We start from the raw sequence: 27,341 nt of genomic DNA, 5'->3' as shown, positions 1-27,341 counted from the left end.
TCTGGCCACCTGTGCAGTGACACATTAAAGCTGCTGACCACTACAGGAATGACCCGCTGGTTCTGGCAGCAACCCCCCACCCAACACCCCCAACCGCCCCCTGCCCCGGACACACACACACTGTGACACTTCATTTGCAGATTTATGGCACTTTGGTGTCACGCAAACCTCAAACACCCACAGCACTAATAACACATGACTCATAGAGTCAGGACAAGACCACCATTTACAAACAACAACACACTGAGCTGCAGTTCATTAGGCACTCATACTCTGTATACCCTCACTGGCCTTGTGGTTATCAGAAACACTGAGAATACAGGTGCAGGCAGGGCCGGATTAAAAGAATGGGCTGAAAGGGCTGCAGTCCCGGGCCTCGCCACTAGGGGGGCCTCCGGTCGCTGAATGTCAAATGACAAAAATTAATAGAAAAAAAAAAAACGAAACAAGCGAAAATGTCGGGCCAAAGGAAACACGAGAGCGGAGCAAAAAAAACGAAAATTACAATCAATAAAAAAGGAAAGAGCGACAGAATTATTACAGAAAACACCCAAATTAACCAACATGTGGAGTAGTCAGCCTGCTGTAGCAGCTACCACCAGCAAAGAGGCAACTGTCAGTGATGGACAGCAGCCAACCACCGCTAGCCAACTAACCAGCCCAACTAGCCAGTCTGCTAGCAATAGTGCTACAATCTCTGAGGAAACAAGTGATGGAGAAGAACCAGTGGGTAATGTAGCAGATGAGCCTGTTGATTCTGAGGCAGGGGCGAAAATAGATATATCAACAGATATTGCATGCTGGGGAGAAGTTAATGAGGAGATGCGAAGCTATTGGGTCGGAAAGGGAATTGAAGCACCCACACAATGTCAACATAAAGATGCCGATTTTTCGGCTTCTGAAAGGAGCTATAAAAATCAGAAGCGATGTCTGAGCAAAACATTGTTCAGTCGCTCGCTCAGAAATGGAGAGAAGGTGGCAAGAGAATGGTTGTCTTACTCCCCATCTACTGGAAATGTGTTTTGTTTTTTTTGCAAACTATTCAGTAACGATTCAGTAATGATATTAAAGCTACCCTTGAATTGAAATGAATTGAATTGAAGTGAATTGAATTGAAATCATAATACCAGTTCACTTTAAACGGTAGTCTGTCATAGATTGGTACTGTGTACGCTGATGTGTCAGTGGGTTTGTGTGAGGTCATGCGTCAGAACATCATATGAAGGGCCTCATCCTGGTAATTAGCCCCGGGCCTCAGGAAGTGTTAATCTGGCCCTGGGTGCAGGGGATGAACGACTGGAATCGGCCAGGATAGGAATCTGTATTTTGAGTCAAAACAAGCAACTAGCTAATTATTTTTTTTCACTTTTGATGTGTTTTGATGTGTTTGATGTGTGATTTTTTCTTAGAGCTTTTGCAGTTATCCATCATTTAGCGTGTTTACATGCACTCAATAATCAGATCATTGTCAGATGAGCGAAATAGACTGCTGTACTGCAAATAATCAAGTAATGTTGCTGTGAGACTCAAAACCACTTTTGGAGTGACGCTGAAAACCAATGACATTCTTAACGAAATGAAGGATTTAAATATTCTTCATCATCTAAATGATGTATGTTCATATTTTCAGGTAAAGTGGTGCAATGTTTTAAAGTTTTACATTATTACTGTTAAAGTATTACACTCAAATTTACACTCCTCTGCACTGGGAGTTTGATCCTACAGATAAGCCAAAGATGAAACTGATGAATAACTGACGTGGGCTCATTTAACAACAATATTATGGTTAGATCTGAGAATATGCAAGTGATGAATAACGGCCAATGTAACTACTGTATCTACTACACTACATTCCCAAAAGTATCCGCTCATCTGCCTTCACATGCCTATGAACTTGAGTGACATCCCATTCTTAATCCATAGGGTTGACTATGATGTCGGCCCAACCTTTTCAGCTATAATAGCTTCAACTCTTCTGAGGCTTTCCTCGAGGTTTAGGAGTGTGTTTATGGGAACTTTTGACCATTCTTCCAGAAGCGCATTTGTGAGTTTAGACACTGATGTTGGACAAGAAATCCTGTCTCCACTTTAATTCATCCCAAAGGTGTTCTATTGGGTTGAGGTCAGGCAAGTTCTTCCACACCAAACTCACTCATCCATGTCATGAACCTTGCTTTGCGCACTGGTGCAGAGTCTTGCTGGAACAGGAAGGGGCCGTCCCCAAACTGTTCCCACAAAGTTGGGAGCATGAAATTGTCCAAAATCTCTTGGTCTGCTGAAACATTAAGAGTTGCTTTCACTGGAACTAAGGGCCGAACCCAACTCCTGAAAAACAACCCCACACCATAATCCCCCCTCCACCAAACTTTACACTTGGTACAACGCAGTCAGAGAAGTATCTGATCTCATGGCAACTGGCAAACCCAGACTCATCCATCAGATTGCCAGAAGGAGAAGCATGATTCCTCACTCCAGAGAACATGATTTACACCACTGCATTCAATGCTTTGCCTAGCGCTTGGTGATGTAAGGCGTGGATGCCGCTGCTCGGCCATGAAAACCCATTCCATGAAGCTCTTTACGCTATTCTTGAGCTAATCTGAAGTCCACATGAAGTTTGGAGGTCTGTAGCGATTGACTCTACAGAAAGTTGGTGATCTCTGCGCACTATGCTCCTCAGCATCCGCAGACAGTGCTCTGTCATTTTATGAGGCCGACCTCTTCGTCGCGGAGTTGCTGTCATTCCCAATCGCTTCCACTTTGCTATAAAACCACTGACAGGTGACTGTGGAATATTTAGTAGTGAGGAAGTTTCACGACTGGACTTGTTGCACAGGTGGCGCCCGATCACGGTACTGGAACTCACTGAGCTCCTGATAGCGACCCATTCTTTCACTAATGTCTGTAGAAGCAGTCTGCAGGCCTAGGTGCTTGGTTTTATACACCTGTGGCCATGGAAGTGATTGGAACACCTAAATTCAATGATTTGGATGTTTGAGTGAATACTTTTGGCAATATTGTGCACTTTTCTTCACTATCTGTACTTCACTGTTCTACTTTTTACCATATGTTTAATTTCATTGTACAGATGTACTTGCAATGAAATATACATACAATGACAATAAAGAAAGTCAACTTTTTGATAAACTTTATAATCATAGTAGTAAACTTTAATAATAGTAAAAAACTATTTACTAATAGTAAAAAACTAAAATCATTGAAATTACTACAGTATATTAACTTAATAATGGATCAGACAGGGATAAAATTTATAAAAGACATAATTAATAAAAGAAAGAAAGAAAGAAAGAAAGAGCAAATGTAAGACGAAATCAAGTTAAAAAAATTACAAGCTCATAAAAAAAAGCCAATTTGGCTATAAAGAATTCATAATCAGAGCATTTCTACTGCAATGCAATTACTTATTGAAGCCCATCTGTTGCTGCACATCAGCCCCTCTACCCAGCCAAGAGCAGCTCTGTGGTCAGAAACCAATCACTGATGAAAGACCAGAAGAAGCTCACCCAAACTGTGCATCAACAGATGGTCTACAGTCTCCAGCAAGGTGCAGCTACAGGGAGGGGTTTCTGATAAAGTGGCCAGTCTGTGCACACAGCGTGCAAACTTCTTGGCAGATTGGCTCTATTTGGGTTGGGGGGGCCTGAGTTTTCCGTAGAACTATTCTTTCAGCAATACTTTCCTTTTAAACAAAGCTGAACATGTGAAGTGCTCGCATGGTAATGTGATTAGAATGAGGCCTCATTTCTCGATATCTTTCACTCATTTAAGTGGTGTTTCGAGTTAAAAACAGAAGTCAGGCAGCTGGGAGGAAACTGAGAGGGAAATTTATGACATACTCAATAGGACTTAAATCGTCAAGCCACTTAAACAGCTCTATTAAAATTGCACTGGATCAAAACCGCTGTAATTGACAGTAAATAACGATGACTGAAATGCAACTCTGGGGCTTTTCTAACAAGGACATGAAGATTGGAAAAAAAACTGTTCTGACTCAGTTTAATCTGTCCACAAAGGTCATTCTGTAATACACAGCAACAACACGCCATGTCTTTTCTTAAGTGAAAGAAAAGATGTATTTATTCAGAGGTTCTTCATGGATTTGTTGTGTGGAGCATCCAGTTGACATGGTTTCCTCCATTTCCACAAATGTGCTGGATCACACCACAAAACATGGCAAGCTGTAACGTGAAACTATCTTGCATATAGTCAATGTAGCCAGTAATTCTTAGTTTGAAAATATTCTTCTAATCTTATTTTAGAATGATTTAACTTATTTCTAGACATTACTCGGTGCATATTTGAGCTAATGGGATAAAACTGAAGATGTATCTACTTCAAAGTGCTAGCTCAAATTAATGAACCACTTAAATAGGGTTCAAATGCAAATTCTTTTTTCTTACAGAAACGGCAGAGCCTTCAGTCAAATGGCCACAGCTGTCCAGCAAAACACCAAAAATACCCACTTTGTGGTTTAATTCCTGTTTTGTGTTTAAATGGCAAATAAATGCCATTTGATGAAGTTACTTCACAGTGAGCCTGATGATCATGACTGCTATGTAATTTCAGTAGAGAACAATGTATTTGTGAACAGACTCAAACATCGGAAGTCAGTTTGCCTTAACGGAACTGCGTGGGTGAGAGCACATCCTCTTCATGGCCTAGTCGACATATACATATACAGTCTATATATGGAAAATAAGCAACAAAAACAGCAAATTTTGAATTGAATGTTTTTGTGAGGTCACATTAACAATATGCCCCCTTGTTTAGTCTACAACTGTTCAGCCCTGCCCCTTCACAACTATTTAGTGATTACTAAATAATAGGCCTTAGTATGAAATAAGCCTGTTAGTTTAAGGGGTTGAATTGTTTTGCATATGTTTTTAAGTAGGCATGATTACAACATGTGTGGTGGTAAATTTTTAATTCCGTAATACCCTATTCCCTATTCAAGGAAATGGCCCGAAATTGGAAATTTTAATTTTAAATGAGCTTTTAACTAAAAAAACTGTTGTGATGTCATAAAAAAAATAAAAATCACATGCCCACTTGCTCCACCTATTACACTTCAGCCGCCATGCTTGAGTGTCCAGACTGCTTTTTAAACGAGGCACACAAAGCAGCCAATAAGAACAGAGCTCATTTACATGATCAAGTTAAAGGCCCTGTAAAAAATGTGTAATGTAAGGTGTAAGGCATTAAGAGAGACTGAAAAATTGCCATAACAGTGAATGATGAATGTTTCTTCCACATAAAAATATACAAACCTTGTAAGTGTACCCTTAGGGAAAAAAAGTAGGATATGGACCCTTTCAGTGCTTGGACGAACAAGTATAAAGTGAGAATATTATCATGTACCATAGTGGTTTCTTGGATGGAGCCGAAGCTGTTGATAAAGATGTTGACACGGTCCTCCACAGGAATACCTGTTAATAAAATAATAAAAAAAAAACACTCAATTTCTTCACCACTACCCACAATTCTAATCAAAAACAGTGTGGATTATTGGTTTCTTTTTATATGCGGCCTGCATCATGAAACTAGTTTCCATTCCGTGTAATGCGAGAAGCCTGGCACTACAGGGAAAAAGAAAAAAAATAAAATCCCAGACGTTCCGGTTCTACCCCCATTCCCAAGATTATACTGTTGACTCTAATGTTTGCCAGGAGCTTTCATCTTGCACTGATATGTGGAGCAGATGGGTGACCCACGGGGAGTAATAACATTCAGTCATACGCAAAACCCTAAACACTCAGACCACATCAATGCTCCACCAACACACACATATACGTTAAACACCAGGCAGCGTGGAGGCAATACAGCCTCTCGCTTTTTACTGCCTCCTTCATTATATCTGGAGATGTTGCCAGAGAAAACACATACTACATGGTTAAAAGAGATTTAATGATCTGCTCCTGTTTGAATTTGGACCATTAAATGGGGGTCTCCACTCAAAAAGCAGGACAAAAGCCATCAGTTTTATGTGAAAGTCTATGAAGTCATGCTGAATAAAACTGTAACCGAATAAATAAACTCAATTAAGGTCGGTGCTCTTGGCTCACATGACGTACCCTTAAAGTTGGGCCGGATGCGGGGGTCATAGCTGATCAGAAGTCGGTTTAGGATGTTGCTTGTGGAGTTTGCAGGAACTTGTGCCAGGTCTTCTGATGAGAGCTGCCTGTAGAAATGACATGAAGGCCAAACACTGCATTATTACACAGTTAAGCATGATTAGTCAATAGGGTTGTCATTAATGAATTACATATCAAATCAAATATATAAAATTAAAGTTCTTGATAAATACTTTCTAGTGCCAAAAGGACACAAATTAGTCATTAATCAAAATAGAGTTATTATTCAAATGCCAACAAACTTAATACCAAACAGTCAACCAGTTGTTGCCAAAAGGGGGGGAAGTTCATCATGCCATACAAAGTGATTGAATTTAGACACACTGACTTTCTGGATTTCAAGTTCTTTTAACAAGAGATGATCTAACACGTAACTAAGACACAGAGGGAGAAACAGTTTGCTGGCAGAAAATCAAAGGCAGCGCTGCAAAAAAGAGGTTCCAAAAGGTAATCAGTTCAAATTTGAGCTTTAAAGCCTTTAGAACTCGACCAAGCCTTTAGAACTGAACTAAGCATTTTAGCACTCAACCAAACCTTTATAACTCATCTGAGCTTTTACAACTCAACCAAGCCTTTAGAACTCGACTGAGGTTTTAGAACTCAACTGAGCTTTTAGAACTCAACTAAGCCTTTAGAATGCAACCAAGCTTGACCAAGCCTTTAGAACTCAACCAAGCTCAACCAAGCCTTCAGAACTTGACCAAGCCTTTAGAACTCGACAAAGTCTTTAGCACTCAACCAAACGTTTAGAACTCATATGAGTTTTCAGAACTGAACCAAGACTTTAAAAGTTGACCAAGACTCTGGAACTCAACCAAACCTTTTGTAACTCGACTGAGTTTTTAGAACTCAACTAAGCCTTTAGAATGCAATCAAGTTTGACCAAGCCTTTAGAACTCAACCAAGCCTTTAGAACTCAACCAAGCCTTTAAAACACATTGAAGCTTGACTAAGCCTTTAGAACTTAATGGTCTTTAGAACCTGACCAAGACTTTGGAACTCGACAAAGCCTTTAGAAATTAACCAAGCTCTACCAAGCTCAACCAAGCCTTTAGAACTGGATCAAGCCTTTATTTTTAAAAATACTAGTGGTTTTGGATTGTAAATAAACTGGATATATTTGTGCTGTAGTCGTGGCGACTCCTGGTTCATATCACTACCACTGTAAAGAATTTAACCACTTCACACCAAAGCACTCTGAATAACTTTGGATACATATATACACATATATATATATATATATATATATATATATATATATATATATATGTGTGTGTGTGTGTGTGTGTGTGTGTGTGTGTGTGTGTGTAGAGTGAATCACTGGAGAGTGATTACCTGAGCCTCACCACAAGCATTTCAATGCATAAATGTCTTGACATATTGTGTGAATGACAAATAAACTTGTTTACATCACAAGTGCTGTAGCATGCAGAACATTGGTAGAAATGTCCGTCCGTTCGTTCGTTGCTTGGTTGGTTGGTTTTATGCTCACTGAAATTTTTGCTTCATAGCACATTTTTAATAAAAAGTATGAAAAAATCCTGGATTTTCCTGATATGGGCCCTTTAATATACTGCAAGTGTATTGCAGTACATTGGATGTATTCTGCAAAATGTTATATTTATCCATATTGCAGAGCTCTACAGAGAAATGATGCTTAATCAGTTAATCCTGAGTTTGAATGAAGGTGTTGTGTGGTAGTCCAGGCTAAACCATGGTGGGCTGTAACAGAGCGCTTGTGTCTGTGTGTGTATGCGTGTGGAGTAGTGTGTGTGAATACGTCACTGTGCAGGGCTTTACTGCAGCGACGCTGAGGGAAGTTGACTTTGATCAGGGGAAGAGGCCCGTTGAGTCTAAAACCTTTAAAACACTTTCATCTCTCTTAATGTAGTGTGTGCTTCTCACCGCTTCATGAACTAGAGCTTCTCAGGAAACGCTTACACCGCGTGTGGAGATGCTTCATGCTGAAAATCCTCCTCCCAGCTGACTGAATGAAACCAGTGAGGGAGAACCTGAAGGTGTTTTCACATACAGCTCATTTCAAATGAACCAAACCTACTTCTGTTAAAGTGACCCAGCCACATCTGACCTCAGTGCTTCCTGTGTTCACAACATCAGCTAAATTTAAAGGGGCCTCAGTTCTCTTTTTGGTCCTCTTTAGCTCTGATGAGATCTCCCAACACTTACGGTTTACACCACAACTCTTTTTGATCTCAGAGTCCAGCTGGATGATGCTGGAGTTCATTGTCTAAGGGAAATTTTTCTGTAATTTCAGTAGGGTCTACACTTGCTTTTGTACAAGTATGCATACTAATGTACTTCTGCTGTAACTTTCCTGCTTTCCTTTACAGTCTCTTAAAGAGCAATTCTGATTTTTCAGAAATTCTGCACAATTCAATAGTTAAATTGCATGAACAAAATTCCTTAAAGTGAGTTAAGGAGAGAAACTTACTGACTGAGATTTCTTTACAGTGGTGGTGATAGGAACCAGGAATCTACAATTTTATTTACTATCCTAAACCACCAGTGAACCTACACAAGTCTTCTGAGTGTATATATGGAATGTTAATTATTAATTTTATGTTTGCCTTACTGTCACGCCTGTTACCAGTTCACATTATGATGAGAACTGTATTACCCGGTCACGTGAGGAGCAGCTCTTCCCTTCACTCTTGTTCCCGGACTCAAACTCCACTCCACTCAGAATACTCAGCACAGTCACATGACTTCGGATCTCCCATCACCCTCCTATCCGAGATCACAACCACCGGAATACTAACTACTCACAGCTGTGTTAACGATCACCTGAATAAACTAGTTAGTATTTTAGCCCGGGCTTTAGCACTAGTTATTTGTGAAGTATTGCCAGTTTTACCTGCCTTACTTAGCGTTATTTTCTGGTTCTGATACTCTGTTTGTTCTGATCTGTTTGACCCTGATTTTTTGACTTCCCGTTTGTACTGTTGTTTGGATCACTGGATTATTTGGCTTATGACTTTTCACTTGTTTCATGGACTCTGTCTTGCCTTGCCCTCACCTGTTATGATTGCCTGTATTGTTCTGCTGCTTACCCTGGACTTGACCCCTGCTTGTCTCCTGACTACTCTATGCGATTATCCCAGTAAAGCTTCTGTTTTGCTTCTTATATGCGAGCGTCTGGTTTCTGATTGCATGTCATACTTACAATGTCTTATGCCAGGGGTTGGAAACATGAGGCTCTTTTACTGCCCTGTTGTGGCTCCACAGCAGAACTAGATTTTAGGAAAATATCAACTAATCCTCCTATGCAGTAAAATAAAGCTCTGCTGATCGTTCAACATACAGTACTGTGTGAAAGTCTTAGGCACGCAAGACACATTTTCAAAATCTATTTATTTATGAAGTATGTGTTTATTTGCTGAGAAAAGTTATCATCATCATCGTTGACTGCTTAATCCAGATAGGGTCGCAGTAGCAGTTGGGAGAGCAGAGAATCCCAGATGACCCTGTCCCTGCAACTTCCTCCAGCTCATTCCCAGGGACCCAGGCCAACTTGGAGATGTAATCCCTCCAGCGGGTCCTAGGACGACCCCGGGTCCTTATCCTGGTAGGCCGTGCCTGGTACACCCCCACCGGGAGGCGTGCAGGGGGCATCCGAATCAGATGCCCGAACCACCTCAGCTGGCTCCTCTCAATGCGGAGGAGTAGCGGCTCTACTCCGTGCTCCTCCTGGTTGGCCGAGCTCCTCACTCTATCAAATAGTGTGTAGCCCGCCACCCTGCGAAGAAAGCTCATTTCCGCCACTTGTATTTGCGATCTCATTCTTTTAGTCATTACCCACAGCTCATGACCATAGGTGAGGGTCGGGATGTAGACCGACTGGTAAACAGAGAGCTTTGCCTTATGGCTCAGCTCCCCCTTCACCACTACAGTCCGGTACAGTGACTGCATTACTGCTGCCGCCTGTCCCAGCCTGCGGCCGATCTCACGATCCCTTTTCCCATCACTCGTGAACAAGACCCCGAGATACTTAAACTCCTCCACCTGGGGCAAGTCCTTTCCCCTTACCTGGAGTGGGCATGCCATCCTTTTCCGGGCTAAGACCATGGACTCAGATTTGGAAGTGCTGAACCACATACCAACCACTTCACACTCAGCTGCAAACCGCTCCAGTGAGTGCTGGAGGCAAATATGTGATTCAGCCAAAAGAACAACATCATCTGCAAACAGCAGAGCCTCCACACATAATGCCCTCCTGACCTGGGCCACACCTTGACACCCTGTCCATGAATATTATGAACAGGAGTGGAGATGGGGCACAACCCTGCCGGAGCCCAATGCTAATACTGAAAGGGTCTGACTTAATGCTGAGTATATGAGCACAGCTCTCACTCTGAGAGTACAGAGATTGAATAGCCTGGAGTAGTAGCCCCAGTACCCCATACTCACGGAGGACCTCCCACAAGATATCTCGGGGAACCTGGTCGTAAGCCTTCTCCAAATCCACAAAACACACGTAGACTGGGTTGGCAAACTCCCATGGCCCCTCAACAATCCGCAAGAGGGTGAAAAGCTGGTCCATTGTTTCACAACCGGGACGGAATCCACATTGTTCCTCCTCAATCTGAGGTTCAACTATCGGTCGGAGTCTCCTTTCCAGCACCTTGGCATAGACTTTCCCAGGGAGGCTGAGCAGTGTGATCCCCCGATAGTTGGCACACACCCTCCGGTCCCCTTTTTTAAAAATGGGGACCACCACCCCGGTCTGCCAGTCCAAGGGTACTGTTCCTGACGTTCATGCAATACTGCAGAGGCGCGTCAGCCATGACAGCCCCACAATATCCACAGCCTTAAGCATCTCCAGATGAATCTCATCCAACCCCGGTGCCTTGCCACTGAAGAGCTTGCCAACTACCTCAGTGACCTCCACCAGAGTAATGGAGCTTGACATGCTAGAGGCCTCTAGCCCCGACTCCTGTGGGGGAGGCATGTCTCCCGGATTAAGGAGTTCTTCAAAGTGCTCCCTCCACCGACCGACAATATCCTCATTTGAAGTCAGCTTGGGCGCAGCCACCCCGACCACTCCTGAGTCACCTCCTTGAAGCCGACCGAAAGTCTTTTTCCATGATTTCGCCAAACACCTTCCATGCCCTGGACTTTGCTTCTGCCACCATTGCGGCTGTCACCTTTTTCGCCTGTTGGTACCACTCTGCTGAGTCGGGAGTCCTTCGGGCCATCCAGTCCCTAAAGGCCTTTTTCTTCAGCTTGACGGCCTCCCTCACCAGTGGTGTCCACCAGGGGGTTCTTGGGTTACTGCCCCGACAGGCACCCATAAGCTTTTGGCCACAGCCATGCCTAGCAGCTTTCACAATGGAGATTTTGATCAGGGTCCATTCAGACTCCATGTCCCCTACCTCCCCCGGGACATGAAAAAAGCTCTCCCGGAGGCAGGAGTTGAAATCATTCGGGACGGGGGCCTCTGACAGTCATTCCCAGCACAACCTCACTATTTACTTGGGCCTACCGGGTCTGACTATCAGTTTTCCTTGCCATCTCATCCCACTCACCACCAGATGGTGATCAGCTGACAGCTCAGTATCTCTCTTTACCCGAGAGTCCAGAACATACGGTCCCAAGTCAGATGAAACGACAACAAAGTCGATCATTGAACTCTGACCTAAGGAGCTCTGGTACCATGTACACTTATGAACATCCATCCATCCATCCTCTAAGCCGCTTCTCCGTCAGGGTCGCGGGGGGGTGCTGGAGCCTATCCCAGCAGTCTTCGGGCGGAAGGCAGGATACACCCTGGACAGGTCGCCAGTCCATCGCAGGGCAGACAGACAGACACAGACAGTCCCTCACACACAGGGGCAATTTAGCATGTCCAATTGGAGGAACTGGTGGGAGGAAACCGGAGAACCCGGAGGAAACCCACGCAGACACGGGGAGAACATGCAAACTCCACACAGAGAGGACCCTGGTCGCCCGGCCGGGGAATTGAACCCAGGCCCTCCTTGCTGTGAGGCGACGGCGCTACCCACCACACCACCGTGCCGCCCTAAAAACTTGGTGTTTGTTATGGACAATCCATGCCTGGCACAGAAGTCCAATAACAATTCACCATTTGGGTTTAGATCGGGTAGGCCATTCTTCCCAATCACGCCTCTCCTTTGGTTCCAGAGCAGACACTGTGGGTGGGGGTGAGCCAAACTATATCTTGTTGGTACCTCTCAAACTCCCGCACAAGCTCCGGCTCCTTCCCCCTGTGAGGTTACATTCCATGTGCCAAGAGCCAGTTTCTGCCGCAAGGGCCTAGGCTGCCAAGGGCCCCCCTGCAATCTCCCACTGCCTGTGCAGCACTGCACCACTCCCCCATGCTGGACCTTGCGGGTGGTGGGCCCACATGGTCCCCCCACGCTGCCTCTTCGGGCTGAGCCCAGCCGGGTTACGTGGGCTGCCCAGCCACCAGGTGCTGGCCGGGGGACACTACCCCCAAGCCTGGCTCCAGGGGTAGGTCCTGGTGACCCTATCTCGGGCAGGGTACACAATGTTCTGTGCCCATTTTTCATGGTGGGTTTTTTGAGAAAAGTTAATATTTGAGTAAACAAAATGTATAGAATATTAATGATTATATATATATATATATATATATATATATATATATATATGTATGTATGTATGTATGTATGTATGTATATATAATGGTTTGACCTATCAGTGCTTCATTAAACTGTGTGCTCATGATGTAATTGATGATATTAACAAGTCTGTGGTTGCTGTGAAGGTGTCAAGGAAAAATATGGACCCAAGAAATTCTTGTTACTTTTCATTGTTTTTATGTTTATTTGAATTATGAACATGATTTTATTCTAATGTATATTGTGATAAACTCACTGGTGAGGTAAATTGTTTCAAAAATTGCTTAGATGCCTAAAACTTTCGCACAGTACTGTAGTAGTAAATAAAAGGTCTTTAATGGTGGAGTTAATATATAAAATGTTAATTGACCCTTTAACCCTGAAGGTTGGTATGCAGACTGCTGGTCACCATAGCAATGCAGGCAACAATCTTGCCTAGCTAGTGAAACAGCAAAGAGAAAGATTTAAGATGAACATCGAGACGAGTGGACCGTGCATTTATAATCACTCCAGTTGGTTTACTGTTATGTTTAATCTGCAATGAGAAACTGTAAAACAATAGAAAGTCACAAGGCTGAAAGTCACGCCAGCTTCATTACATTCTGGTGCCATTTAAGGTGGAGCAGGAAAATTTAAGCAAGAATTTAGTTAATGAGAAGCTGCCTTCAGCTTTGTTAAAAGTCAAACTTTGAGAGACATTTTACAAGAAACTATTCCACTTTTGTGGAAAATGTTCCTGCTGGAGATGTGAGAAAAGCTGCTATAGCTGAGCTAAAGCTTAATGCAGAGCAAAGGAAGTTTGCACTTTTGTTTTATTTTTTAGCCTATGGTAGTACATTAACAGATACTGAGATATACTCACAGCCAAGAATGTAAAAATAGACATAAAATGATGTGGTTTAATTATTTTTGAAAGGGCAAAATAGCTCTTCTTAACATTTGAATTGCTTACCCTTGACCTATGCTCTGGCCCAGAGCTTCAAGACCACCACCACTGTGCAATGCTAGGGCATTCGACTGCTTGAGGCCTGAATGACTTCCACTTTGACACCCTCAACTCTATCATCTCCAAGTGCTTCTAAAGATTAAAGACCCACACCAATTTGCCTAACAACACAACAGATCAACAGCGCTCTTCTATACTCCCTGTTCACCCATGAACGTATTCCTGGAAGCATGGTGTGGGGACAACAACCTGGCGCTCAACACCCAGAAACCAAAGAGATCATAGTGGACTACAGGAAGGGTAGGAGCCAGGCACACTCCCCCATCTGAGGTAGAGCACCCATCTGGCTTCAAGTTCATTGTTGTCCACATCTCAGATGATCTCACCTGGTCGCTAAACATCATGGTCAAAAGGCGCAGTGTTTTTACTTCCTAATGGGCGGCAAAACAACCTATGTCCCGGCATACTCATGGACTTTTACCACTGTTCCACTCACAAATTGCATCATAGTGCGGTACAGCAAATGCTCCGCATCTGATTATCCTTCATTGAGAATATTTGCCATAAGTGCTACCTGGGCAAGGTGAGGAACACCATCAAGAACGTTTTCCATCCTTACCATGAACTTTTTACCCTCCTCCTGTCTGAGAGGCATTACAGGAGCCTCCACTGCTGCACCAGTAGGCTCAGCTAGAGCCTTCTCCCTGAGGCTATGACCCTGCTGAACTCCACACTGCCACTTTTCATACTTTGGGTATGAAAATACTTTTCATATTTGTAGAGTCTATTACTGCACTATTCATATCTGCACAGACAGTTACTGTGCATGTTTTTAATCTGCATGCTTATCATTCTACATGTGCTGCTCTTGCAGTACATACAACCTGCATTTCATCACTGTCCAAAGAAAAACAAGTATCTCCCCAAAACTTTACTTTTAATGTAAGCTAATGTAAAACGATTTTGGAGCTTTTCTATTGGCTCATTCATCATAAAATGTTTTAGACAATGTAAAGAAGAACTGCCACGTTCAAATGATGTAGAAAGATAAAAATCGATGAAATTGGAAATACATGTTTTTCTTCAGACAGCAACTAATGGTACTCTTTCCTCTCACTCTGTATACATGTATATTATATTTACACTCATGACATCTATATTTTTTTACTGCTCCACTCACTTTAATTGTATTTATTGTAACCACAGCATTGCTTACCCTGGATACTTTCCTGCACTTTATATGTAAATAATACTGTATTTTGCACTTCTGGTTAGACGCTAACTGCATTTCATTTGCTCTGCACCTGTACTCCCCACAATAGCCATGTTTATACGCAGCCTGGTCATTTGTTAATAATCCGACTAATAGCTCAAACAAAATTAGAACAAATTGGAACAGACTAGTCCGATTAAGGCCATTTGGAATACAATGTCTATCCTGTTGAACGGGGAGGGTAATCCTGTAAATAGTCTGTTAAAAACAAGAATAATAGTGGTGTAAATGCCTGTATCTGATTACATTCCCAACCAGAACGTGTAAGAACGTTCTGCGCATGTGCGTCATGTTCTAGCGCAAGTTTAGAATGTTTAATATGGTGGGAGCAGAAACGGGTCTACAGAGGAGATGAAGTTTATGCTTTGAGCTTTATAATATGGTGATGGGATGGGTGTCCAGCTTATGAGTAGTTTTCCTGAGTCTGACTTCATTTTAAAGTAATTAAAAACACAATCGCTGCTCACTGCTGCTCGTCTCACTGTGACTGGACTCACGTCATGCTCGCTGTCAAGGTAACATCTACACTAAGTGGTACTCTACACATGCATGTCATTTTGGACTGGATTACTTGTACTGTGCATGTAAATGGAGATTTTAATTAGAGTGCTAAGTAGAGTGAGCATATAAACACCTCAGTCTTAATCTACAATCAGAATATGTTCAATTCGGATTGGCAAAAATCTTTGCATGTAAACACAGCCCATTTCATGTAATAATTTTCTGTGATGGAGCTTTTAGAGGTGGATATCTGGTTCCTATCACCACCACTGTGAACATTTCTGACTTAGTACGTATCTCTAGAACAGAGCTTTCGCACAAAGCCACTCTGAATGACTGTTTACCATTTAACTGATAAAAAAAATTGTTCCACAGTAATCAGAAAAAATACTTTTTCTCTGATGTGTAGCTGCCTACCAGTGCAATATTCACTTAAAAGACAGAATGCAAAATGCAAATAAAATCCAAAGACTGCATGAATGCTGAAGTCTTACAAATGCAAAGAAAAAAAAACAATTCATTATACATACCAATTTCATGGCTGCTATCACTGAGCCCTACATTATTTATGTTTTTTTGTTGTTATTCTAAGGTTATATAGTATTTTTACAAAACATGGACTGTCCAAATAATTACACTGAAACACATTCGGCTTCCTTGACTTTTTCACAGTAGCAAAAATGGATCAGCACAGGCTTCAACCGACATGTACATGAAAAATTCAGCCCAGAATTTCCACATCTGTGCATTTCTAGTGAGCATCTGAAGCCAGGCTAGAAGCCTGTGCCCTCTTACTGCTATCTGATACAGACTACTTTCATTTAAAATCATATTATGGTTTGCAGCAATAAAAGCTGACCACCCACTACTGCGGGGTAGTTTATTTAAAGCCGGGTCAGTATCAGATAATTAAACAGTTATAGAATAGCATGAGAAACTTACGAGGGGCAGTAGACCTGCTTGCCTTTCTTCTTGCCCTTCTTGGCTGACTTCTCTTTGGCAGATCCTCCCCCCATCCACAGACAGAGAACACAGAGCAGCAGCAACAGTTTCAGAAACTTCATCTTCTGGCAGCTCACTCTGACAGCCTGAAGGGAAGAAGAAAAAATGAGATTAGTGAAGAATCGCATGATTGTTAACCTGAAAAACTCACTTCCATTCAAAATATTGCAGATACTGAACAAATATTAGTGTCTTATATATAAAGTCAATTGAGAAATGGTACAATTTTACCAGCTGTCCCCATCAAAGGACTACAAAAGGACATATAGACCTGTAGGACCTTTGGGAGCATTTTAGGCTATTCTGAGACCAATCTACAGCTGCAAGCAATCAATCTTTCTTAACATATAATGGTTAATCCATTCGGATTCTTTGGTTGTTGCTTCTATAACTGATTAAAATATGTCCCCAGAGTAGCTGATGAGCCTTAATTTCCATGTTGGTCAGTGTTTCTTATCACTGTGTTTCTTATCACTGTATAAAAGAAGCTCCATCTGCCTTTATTCTTGAATGCACTGTTTCTGAACTGCATACAGAACGCAACTCACATCACTATGGAAACAATTATTATTGATCTGTTTCAACAAAGCATTGATATAAATATACAGAGAACACACTTCTGCACTTTTTAATACACAATTACTGCTTATTTGCTGGATTTAACATATAACATAAAACTACACACACACACACACACTTTATATATATATAAAGTGTGTGTAGAACATAAATAAAAACAGAATATGATGATTTGCAAATCCTTTTCAACCTATATTCAATTGAATACACTACAAAGACAAGATATTTAATGTTCAAATGGATAAACTTTATTGTTTTTTGCAAATATTCACTCATTTTGAATTTGATGCCTGCAACACGTTCCAAAGAAGTTGGGACAGGGGCATGTTTACCACTGTGTTACATCACCTTTCCTTTTAACAACACTCAGTAAGCGTTTGGGAACTGAAGACACTAATTGTTGAAGCTTTGTAGGTGGAATTCTTTCCCATTCTTGCTTGAAGTACAACTTCAGTTGTTCAACAGTCCAGGGTCTCCGTTGTCGTATTTTGTGCTTCATAACGCACCACACATTTTCAATGGGAGACAGGTCTGGACTGCAGGCTAGTACTTGCACTCCTTTACTACGAAGCCACGCTTTTGTAACATGTGCAGAATGTGGCTTGGCATTGTCTTGCTGAAATAAGCAGGGACATCCCTGAAAAAGACGTTGCTTGGATGGCAGCATGAGTTGCTCCAAAACCTGTATGTACCTTTCAGCATTAATGGTGCCTTCACAGATGTGCAAGTTACCCATGCCTTGGGCACTGACACACCCCCATACCATCAGAGATGCTGGCTTTTGAAGTTTGCGCCGGCAGCGTTTCTGGGTGTTGTTGATATGTGGCTTTCGCTTTGCATGGCAGAGTTTTAACTTGCACTTGTAGATGGAGCGACAAACTGTGTTCAGTGACGATGGTTTTCTGAAGTGTTCCTGAGCCCATGTGGTAATATCCGTTACAGAATGATGTCGGTTTTTAATGCAGTGCTGCCTGAGGGATCGAAGGTCACGGGCATTCAATGTTGGTTTTCTGCCTTGCTGCTTACTTGCAGAGATTTCTCCAGATTCTCTGAATCTTTTGATGATATTATGGACTGTAGATGATGAAATCCCTAAATTCCTTGCAACTGCATGTTGAGAAACATACTTAAAACTGTTGGACTATTTGCTCACGCAGTTGTTCACATCCTTGCTTGTGAATGACTGAGCCTTTCAGGGATGCTCCCTTTATACCCAATCATGACACTCACCTGTTTCCAATTAACCTGTTCACCTGTGGAATGTTCCAAACAGGTGTTTTTTGGAGCGTTCCTCAACTTTCCCAGTCTTCTTTTGCCCCTCTCCCAACTTCTTTGGAATGTGTTGCAGGCATCAAATTCAAAATGAGTGAATATTTGCAAAAAACAATAAAGTTTATCCGTTTGAACATTAAATATCTTGTCTTTGTAGTGTATTCAATTGAATATAGGTCGAAACGGATTTGCAAATCATTGTATTCTGTTATACGGTTGGGAGCACACATTATGTTGCAGTGCAAGCTGGGCTCTGTAGTACAGGTCATAATGGACTGGGCTAATATTAAAAGAAAATTAAAATAATTTTGCTGGCTGAATAGGATTGTGCCATGGGCCTGACTTGGCCTGCTGGCCTTGTGTTTGGCACATGGGCTGTAGAGCATGTGTTAACTTATTTACTCCTAGAAAATCAACAAAACATTTAACCAGGGTAAACACCTTTGTACACAACTGTATCAGAATAAACACAACCGCAGCATTAATAATCATTGTTATTAAGAATATTAGATTAAATATTAGAAGAATATTAGATTAAACAACAAAAAAATCCACTTTCTAAAATTTGTGAAAATAAAAACCTCAGCTTTCATACATTTTTACATACACGTATAGGCCCAGTCCCATTCACCCCTTGCCCTTACCACTTAGCCCTTACCCCTTCTTTTTGCGCATCCATGCCTAGGGGTAGGGTGTCCCGATTTTTGTTGAGATAGAAGAGTAGGCTGAAGTGTTAGGACTAGGGTTAGGGTTAGGGTTAGGGTTAACCTCTAAACTGAGGTTTTTGGAGACACACTACAAAGAGAGTGTTATGAGGTAAAAAAGAAAAAATGGCAAGATGGCTTCGCAAGTGACCAAAGAAACCCACAAATATGAGTATGTTGTCTTGTTAAAAATTAGGATAACCATTTTATTATCTTGGTTTAATGTCATTTTAATGCAGTGTGGTCCTTTTCTTTATAACAAGTGTAAAAAAATGTCTAATATAATGCTGATGTCTCAGCAGCTAGATAGATAAATGTCCCATTTCACCTTAAATAATGCAGCAGTTACATTCCGGCACCTTAGGTGTCAGAATGGCTGCACCAGCTGGCAATTAGCAGACTTCAGCTTCATATCACCAACAATTGGGGGTGGGCGATAATAAATAATTGCACCCCCTCTTTGAAGGCATATGATGCCCTAAATGTAACTAAAGCCCTGCAGTGAGGTTGCTGAACTTTACCCTCCTCTGCCATCACTGCAGACTGGCAGGGTCACCTACAGAGCACCTCTAGTAGCTGTTAATGTAGTAATGATCTTTTTATATATGAGGGTCCCGTTTTGTAGGGAAGATCTAGCTCAGTTCCAAGGGCCAACGTGACACTCGAAAACAAGGAGTAGGGATAAAAATAAGAAATGGGATGAGGCCATAGACTATTTACTGTTACTTATACAAAAGATACACACGTTTGTCACAGAGCTAAAAACAACAGCAGCTGAAGCAATGCTGAAATCTGAACTGCTGTCCGTACTGAATAACTCCAGTTTAAGGTGTGCGTTATGATTTTTGGCAGGCAGTTAGTTGCTAATTGGTGGGGTATATGTATACAAGAAGCATATACTGGGGTAAGAACGGAAAATGTATAAATGAGATTTTTCATAGAATTATAGCTTTAAAATGCCCATCTGGTATTCATGATAAAAAGTGGAAAATGGTGCAGAAATGAATTGCTGTTTTTGGTACAATAAAAATTTTTTTGTAAATGTTTGCATAATTAAATGGTTAAGATATAAATATATACAGTAATTCAGAGTAGATTGATGTTCTAGACAAACTTACCAATTCAGAATTGTTCACAGTAGTGGTGATAGCAATCAGATGTCCACCTCTATAAGCTCCACCCCAGAAAGGTATTAAATGAAATGGTTATGAATACACTGCCAGATGTCTCTTATCTAAAGTCTTTTGAGAAGACTTTAAAATGTAAAATAATTTTTAATGTTCATGGCCAAGATAGTCCCCAAAGAAAGCTTATTTTTTCATAATGTTTAAGATTTTACCAATACTTTACACTAGAACGTTTGATATAAACACTCAGAAGACACGTGTAGGTTCACTGGTGGTTTTGGATAGTAAATAAAATGGCTACATTTGTGTTGTAGTCATGGCGACACCTGGCGCTTATCACCACCACTGTAAAGAAATCAGAACCATTTCACAACAAACCACTCTGAATCACTTTGTTTACATCTCAAACACTGAAATATACAGAAACTTTGAATAATGGGTGGAATTCAGGTCTGTGCCATAGCTGAGAGTTTGCCAACAGAGAACTAGGTAATCAAATATATTTTATAATTAGAATTTCATCAAAATAATAATAATAATAATAATAATAATAATAAAAAGAAGAAGAAGAAGAAGAAGAAAAAAAATAGTGACTTTATTATTGTTTTCTACAACATTCCCAGCCTCTCTCCTTTCTGAGGACATTCAGGAGCTTTCCGCTGGAAGTCTGACTGGCTCTGTTGTGTCTTACAAATGGCTGCCCAAACACTGTGGGTGGTCTCACTGTGCCTAACTGTATTGCAGAGGGTTTCCCTTAAATCCTCCTCAGAGATACAGCCGAAATGCTATAGACAGTGCATGTAATGCAATAGGACACAGCTGAGTGAAGGGATGAATCACTGCGATGATAAAACTTCCTTTAAGCATTTTACACGTAATAAAGATCAGCCAACATGCACCATTCTAGAGCTTGTTGGACACACATCACCCATGATGCAGACACTAGTGTTGCAGTTTTACTGAGGCCACAAGAAAAAAATGCTTAGTTTCCATCAATCCTGCAATGTTATACTTACAATTTAAGCAATAAAACAGAAAACATGACATCTTGCATGTACAGTACAGTGCTGTATAAAGGTATTTGTGTCTTCTATTTTTTCATATTTGTCACATTTGAATGTTTCAGACCATCAAACTTCTTTCAATATCAGACAGAGATAACCCATCTAAACAAAAAATGCTGTTTTTAAATGATCATTTCATTTAATGAATAAAAAATGCTGTTCAGCTCAACCAGGTTCTATGTGCAAAGGTAATTGCCCCCTTAGCTACTATATCAACCAGTCCACCAAATTCAATTGACTACTGGATTTTATTTCACCAGCCATGCTTACTGCCAGACCTTTTGAATCTAAACATCACTTCACCAGAACCTGTCTGACAATGTGAAGCAGCACATGATGCCACATTCTAAAGATATTCAAATACAGATTCAAAACAAAGGCATTGGAATCTACTAGTCTGCAAAGGGCTCCAAGCCATTGTTGAAGCTCTAGGACTCCAGTGAACCAGAGTAAGAGTCATTATTCACAAACAAAGGATACTTGGAACCGTGGGGAATATTCCCAACAGTGGTAAAATTTCAAAAATCCCAAGTACCAACATTTCACCAAAAGGCTCATCTTGCATTTGCCAGAACACATCTAGATGACCCCCAAGACTTTTGTGATAATATTCTGTGGAATGATGAGCCAAAGATGGAAATTTCTGCAAAACATGAGTTCTGTTACATCAAGCGTAAAGCTAACACAGCATCCCACCATAAGAACATTCTATCAGCAGTGAAGCCTGGTGGTGGTAGTGTGATGGTCTGGGGCTGCTTTGCTTCTGCAGGACCTGGACAGCTCATAATTGATGGAACCTTGAATTCTGCCCTCTATCAGAAGGAGAATGTCCACCCATCAGTTTATGACCTAAAGCTCAAGCACAGTTGGGTTATGCAGCAAGACAATGATCCCAAGCACACAAGCAAATCCACCTCTGAATGGCTCCAAAGAAACACTATTAAGGTTTTGGAGTGGTCGAGGTCAAAGTCCTGACTTGAATCCCATTGAGGTCCTTAAATTAAATGAACAATTCTGTCTAGTGGACTGAGCCAGAATTCTTCCACAGTAAAGTAAAAGACTCATTGCAGGTTACTGCAAACATCTGATTGCAGCTGTTTCTGCCAAGCGTGGCACAACCAGTTATTATGTTTTGGGGGCTGTTATTTTTTCACATGGGTGAAAATAGTTTTTTTATTTTTTTTATCTGCAATAAATGGAGTGATCATTTAAAATCTGCATTTGTGTTCACTTCTATTGTCTTTATCTTATATTCAAATTAGTTGGATGATCTGAAACATTCAAATGTGACAATTAGCAAAAACAGAAGCACTCAGGGAAGGGCAAATATGTGTTCACAGCATGCTACACATACACCACCTGAGACACCTTTGCCTTCTTTTGAGATTTGCATTTTTTTCTCTGACACTTTTTGACTAAAGGGAAAATCCACCTCTTTTTCAAAATTTCTGCATAATCAAACTGTTAAGATGTAGACTAAGTCATTCACAGTGGTTTGGTGTGAAGTGCTTATCTTACTTATGTTACTCTCTAAAACCAACACAAATATGTACGAAATACAATAATAATGTAATAATAAAATAATACAACAATAATAATAAATACTTTTAGTCGGTGTGGATTGGCCATGTGGACGTTCTGGAAAACCATCCAATGCCCATCAGCCTGGCTCCCCGGTTCATCGAACTTAAGAGTCAGATAGTATGAGGGCGCTAATGCAAGCACCCATTTGCCAAGCATAAAAACCCCACTGAAGCCAAATGATTAGGAAAGTGCTTTGTTAGTTGTCTTTGTTTCAGAGGTCATGGTATATAGAAAATACAAGAGAAAGGTGGGTGGGAAAAGTCGAATGAAAGGAAGAAAGCAAAGTCACTGGAGACGGATGCTCCAGTAGCAGTAACGGAATCAGCAAATCAACGAAAATCAACAAACAAGCATGTTGAGGGCCAAGTGGCGGAGGGACAGACAGCAGAGGGACTTTCATATGGGCAAGAGGTTATGGTAAGTATCCAGGCAGGGAAACAATCACATTTATTTAGGTTGCTGTTGCCCCCTTTCTCACAACAGCTAGCGTTTATCAACAAGATCTGCAGAAACATACTCAACATACTGAACACAAAGGGCAATGTGTTTTTGTACAAATGCACAAACCTGCTGTGCATTCTTACGTTACTGTGGTGGGTAAAACACTCAATAATCAAGGGGGAGACCGAAGACAAATAAGGAGTGTTACGCAGCGTTCACGTTTGCGTGGAAAAAACACAAACACGTCAACACAGCATAGCAAATTTCATCGTAAGATATTTTAACAACTTTGTTTGCGTAGCCTGGCACATCTGTATTTGCATGCTTGCATTGAGAGTGTTTCTGGCCTCAGCCTACACTACCCATGTGACATCACTCCATGCAGCTCTTTTCAAGTATATCTGGTTTACTAAAATGAATGAAGACATGAGGAAAAATAATAACCAATTTTTGTAAAATGATAATTACATTAAAAAGAAATTTCATTTGGAAATAAATCAGTAAGGAGTTCATTATATAAAGAGCTGTTACAGACAATTCGAAAAATCTTGAGCTGATTGCGGCATTTGGGGCATTAAAGGTCAGGACAAACAGCCAAAAATGAAATCTCATAGATGTACGAGTAACAAAAAGCTTGTTAAGTCAGTGACTGTAACGTGATATAATAATATTTGACTTTTAACTATAATACGTTACATTTGTGCCGACGATTATTGTTCATCAAGTTTACATAATCGCCCAAGCTTTTTAATACTTGTAAAACAACAACAAAAAAGGGGCTCGTTTGTCCTAAAGGCATTAAGACATGAGAATCTAGGTGTCCCCAAACATTTGACAGCAAAGGTTAGGCTCCAGTATAACTTAAGATGTACAGTTGTACAAGTACGTTCCTGTTCGGGAAGGTCACTGTAAGCCCTCTGCGCATACATGTCACATCCACTCAGGCAAGAAAAACAAAGCCTCTGCTTCACGAAGGCCAGCAGATTTAGTTGTCCCAGCATCGCTGTCCAACAGAGCCCTGAGGGATAGCGTCTTGTGCTAGCAGAGACGGAGCAGCCAGGCAGATTAGCGTGAGGAATTCCCCTCTGAGGAGGTGTGCCAGAAGCTCTCCCTCGTCTAGACTCTCCCGGCCTCCACCTCTGGAGTCCTGAGCCTCCGCCAGCACATTGATCATCGCCTTAGCAGAAATGGGCCAATTTCTCCGCTGTCCCACATTCTCTCTCCAGCTGCTCTTACATCTTTCTCTGTGAATTCCCATTTCCCTGAATCAGCAACGTCAGCCAAAGGATGTCCCTAACACCCTCACATACACCTACGCTCTTTTTTTTTCCATTTTTTCTTTTTTTTGGCTGCTCGCCATTAATTAGCCCAAAGTTTGGCAGCTAAAACACAGCTGATTTGCGTTTTAATGTTTAGCTTCCATAACTGGACCCAGCAACCGTTTATAATTCCAGCTAACTGTGGAACATACGACTCTGCAAATGGACGGCAGGAATGCAGGTAACTAGAGTGGAAAACATGTCTCTAATAATACACAAGCAGATGAATCTAGGCCTTCTGCCACGCAACAGCCAGGAATGTGCACACGGAAACAAAGTATTAACACTCGAGCGACCTTGGAACTACATATGCATGGGGAAAGAAATAGCCGCTGGCCTGTTACATCTCTGGTAGCTGGCCAATGCTGAGAATCGCCATTAAAGATTATGGCCCCAGTGCTATTTCACTCCATTGTTATCAATGAACATATGTACCTAAAGCCAATATCATTCTTTAAAGGGTAATTCTTCAAAATGTCTGTGTAATTTAGCGGTTGTGACGTGGTTTGGTGTGAAATAGTTCCGATTTCTTTACAGTGGTGGTCTTTACAGGAGTCGCCATGACTACAACACAAATATAGCCATTTTATTTATTATCCAAAACCACCAGTGAACCTACACGTGTCTTCTGAGCTTTTATATCTAATATTTTAGTGGACAGATTATGGAAAAATATGTTTTCTTTGCGGACTGTTGTCCCTTGAATAAACTCTTAGCCATGAATATTACAAGATCTATAATAAAACAATGTCTCAGACATCAGGCCGCGTATTCATAAATATTTCATACAATAATGTTCTGTAAGGGGGCTTTTAGAGGTGGACGTCTGGTTATCCTATCACCACCACTATGAACAAGTCTGAGCATTTCACACCACTCTAAATGAACTTTATTTACACCTCAACCATTTAATTATGCAGAAACTTTGAATTCTCCTCTAATCTTACGTGTTTTAACCCAAAATCTTTAACCGCTTTATGGGCCTGTCAAAAGTGCCAGACTTATGTGCTGAAAATGTATCACCATAATTACCTAACATTTTATCTAAGCTTACAATATTATTGTGATTTTGCATTACAGGGCCCATATCAGAAAAATTTATACAGGAATTTTTTTTTCTATCTATTTTCTTTTTCTAAACAAAAGACTTTGATGCCGTATGCATTTTTTTTAATATGTTCACTCTCTGGCCCATATACAATAACACAAGCTACTTTGAATGAATTGGTTTTTGGGGAGTCACAAAACGGAACATGTTCACTTATATTGCTTCTCAAATGACACACATTATAGCCAATCAGAACAGGGTAATTTCCATACATCCCTCTTAAAAGCACAGCATCAAAAAAAGCCTGTTTAGTTCTAAACGATACAGACAAAATGTTTTATTTGTATTTTTTATGTATGTAGACCCTCATAAACGTCATCATTGGAACCCAGGAGGAAAATATATCAAATTATAAAAACACTATATGCAAGGGATGATACTTTTAGTGCTATATAGAACACTTTTCAAAAAGGTTCTAAAGAACCATATTCAACGCATTCTCCATTCATCTGACAAACCATTTCACCATGCAAAGAACCCTTTAAGCATGAAATGGCTCTATGTAGAACCCATGGTTATAAACAGAACCAATCCATTTACCAAAGAACCCATGAAGAAAAGCTGGAATGGGGAACAGTGTGAGAGCACCTCCCGTCCATTGTCAGCCACATCACACAGCAGCCTGCTAAACAGAGCTGTTTACCAATGAATGAATAAACAAACAAACAAACAAATAAATAAATAATTCACAACCTGTGGATGCTGTGAGCTTCGAGTTGGGTGAAGTTTGCTCAGCATAAGGAATCAGAGCAGATGGAGAAGAAGCAACATCCAGCAGCATCCTCCATGATGATGATGATGAGGAGGAGGAGGAGGAGGAAGAGGAAGGGGGGGGGCAGATGAAGGCAGAAACAAGCTGCCATTAGCATGTACACCATGACAGCACGTATGCTAGGCGTGCATCATGCTATTAACATGCATACAGCCCGTATAAACCACCGGCTGTGCGCTCTTACCATCATGGCGCGCGCGTCTCGCTGGTTTTCCGATGCAGTAGCGATGCAGAGCAGCAGTGCACGCGCGGGCGTTACGGTTTGACGACTGAGCGCATGCTGCTCACCGTCCAGCCGTTCTCCTCGCTCATTCCGCGCTGGCCAGCCCCATGCCACGGTCCGGTCCGGTTCGGTCCGGTCGGGCTCGGAACGGACTGCGGGGGTCGGTTCGGGGGTCGGGAGGAGGTTACTCTCGCCGCTATGTCTGCGCGTGCACGTAGCCTGCCTAAGATGGAGGATCAGCGTGTGTGTGCGTGCGCCCGTCATGCAACATGCGCAGTAGAGCAGCAGCGGCGGCGGCGGCGGCGGAAGCTCATGGATGATGTGGATCAGAGATGGAAGGCCAGCAGGCGGCTGCCACTGGCAGGACGCTCAGTTTTGGGTGGATATGCACTGGGGGAGGGGGGAGGGGAGGGGTGAGGGGGCAGGGTAATGGTTTAGCATGATAAATGAAATATATTAAGGCATAATTAGTGCATGATGCATGAGTAAATTAATGAGAAAGGTCATCCTCCAGCTCTGTGTGTGATATGACAACAACTACAAGCTATTGCTCACATAATAATAATAATAATAATAATAATAATGGCTCCATGATAGTGACAGTAATGCTGGTCAGTTTTATTCATGTCCAGGCTCTAAAGAGTGAGGAGCTGC

General features: G+C 41.5%; 1 protein-coding gene across 4 annotated transcripts in view; it reads right to left on the bottom strand.

The window, feature by feature from the left end:
- glrbb (glycine receptor, beta b) overlaps positions 1-27,035 on the bottom strand; it is a 52,719-nt gene extending 25,684 nt beyond the window's left edge. Inside the window, exons 1-5 of one of the 4 annotated variants that reach the window (XM_037540569.1) lie at positions 26,649-26,791; positions 26,386-26,474; positions 16,435-16,580; positions 6,093-6,199; positions 5,380-5,447 (exon numbers count right to left, since the gene is read on the bottom strand). In XM_037540569.1, coding sequence (XP_037396466.1) covers positions 5,380-5,447; positions 6,093-6,199; positions 16,435-16,580; positions 26,386-26,430 — 366 coding nt within the window. In that variant the 5' untranslated portion in view covers positions 26,431-26,474; positions 26,649-26,791. Of the gene's footprint in view, positions 1-5,379; positions 5,448-6,092; positions 6,200-16,434; positions 16,581-26,385; positions 26,475-26,648 lie in introns of all 4 variants that reach the window. The other 3 variants (XM_037540568.1, XM_037540567.1, XM_037540570.1) reach the window with 3 other exon arrangements.
- Between the last annotated feature and the right edge of the window lie 306 nt (positions 27,036-27,341).

This window comes from Pygocentrus nattereri, chromosome 8 (assembly GCF_015220715.1).
Source record: "Pygocentrus nattereri isolate fPygNat1 chromosome 8, fPygNat1.pri, whole genome shotgun sequence".
Classification (NCBI taxonomy): domain Eukaryota; kingdom Metazoa; phylum Chordata; class Actinopteri; order Characiformes; family Serrasalmidae; genus Pygocentrus; species Pygocentrus nattereri.
This window is presented reverse-complemented; position numbering and strand designations above follow the sequence as displayed.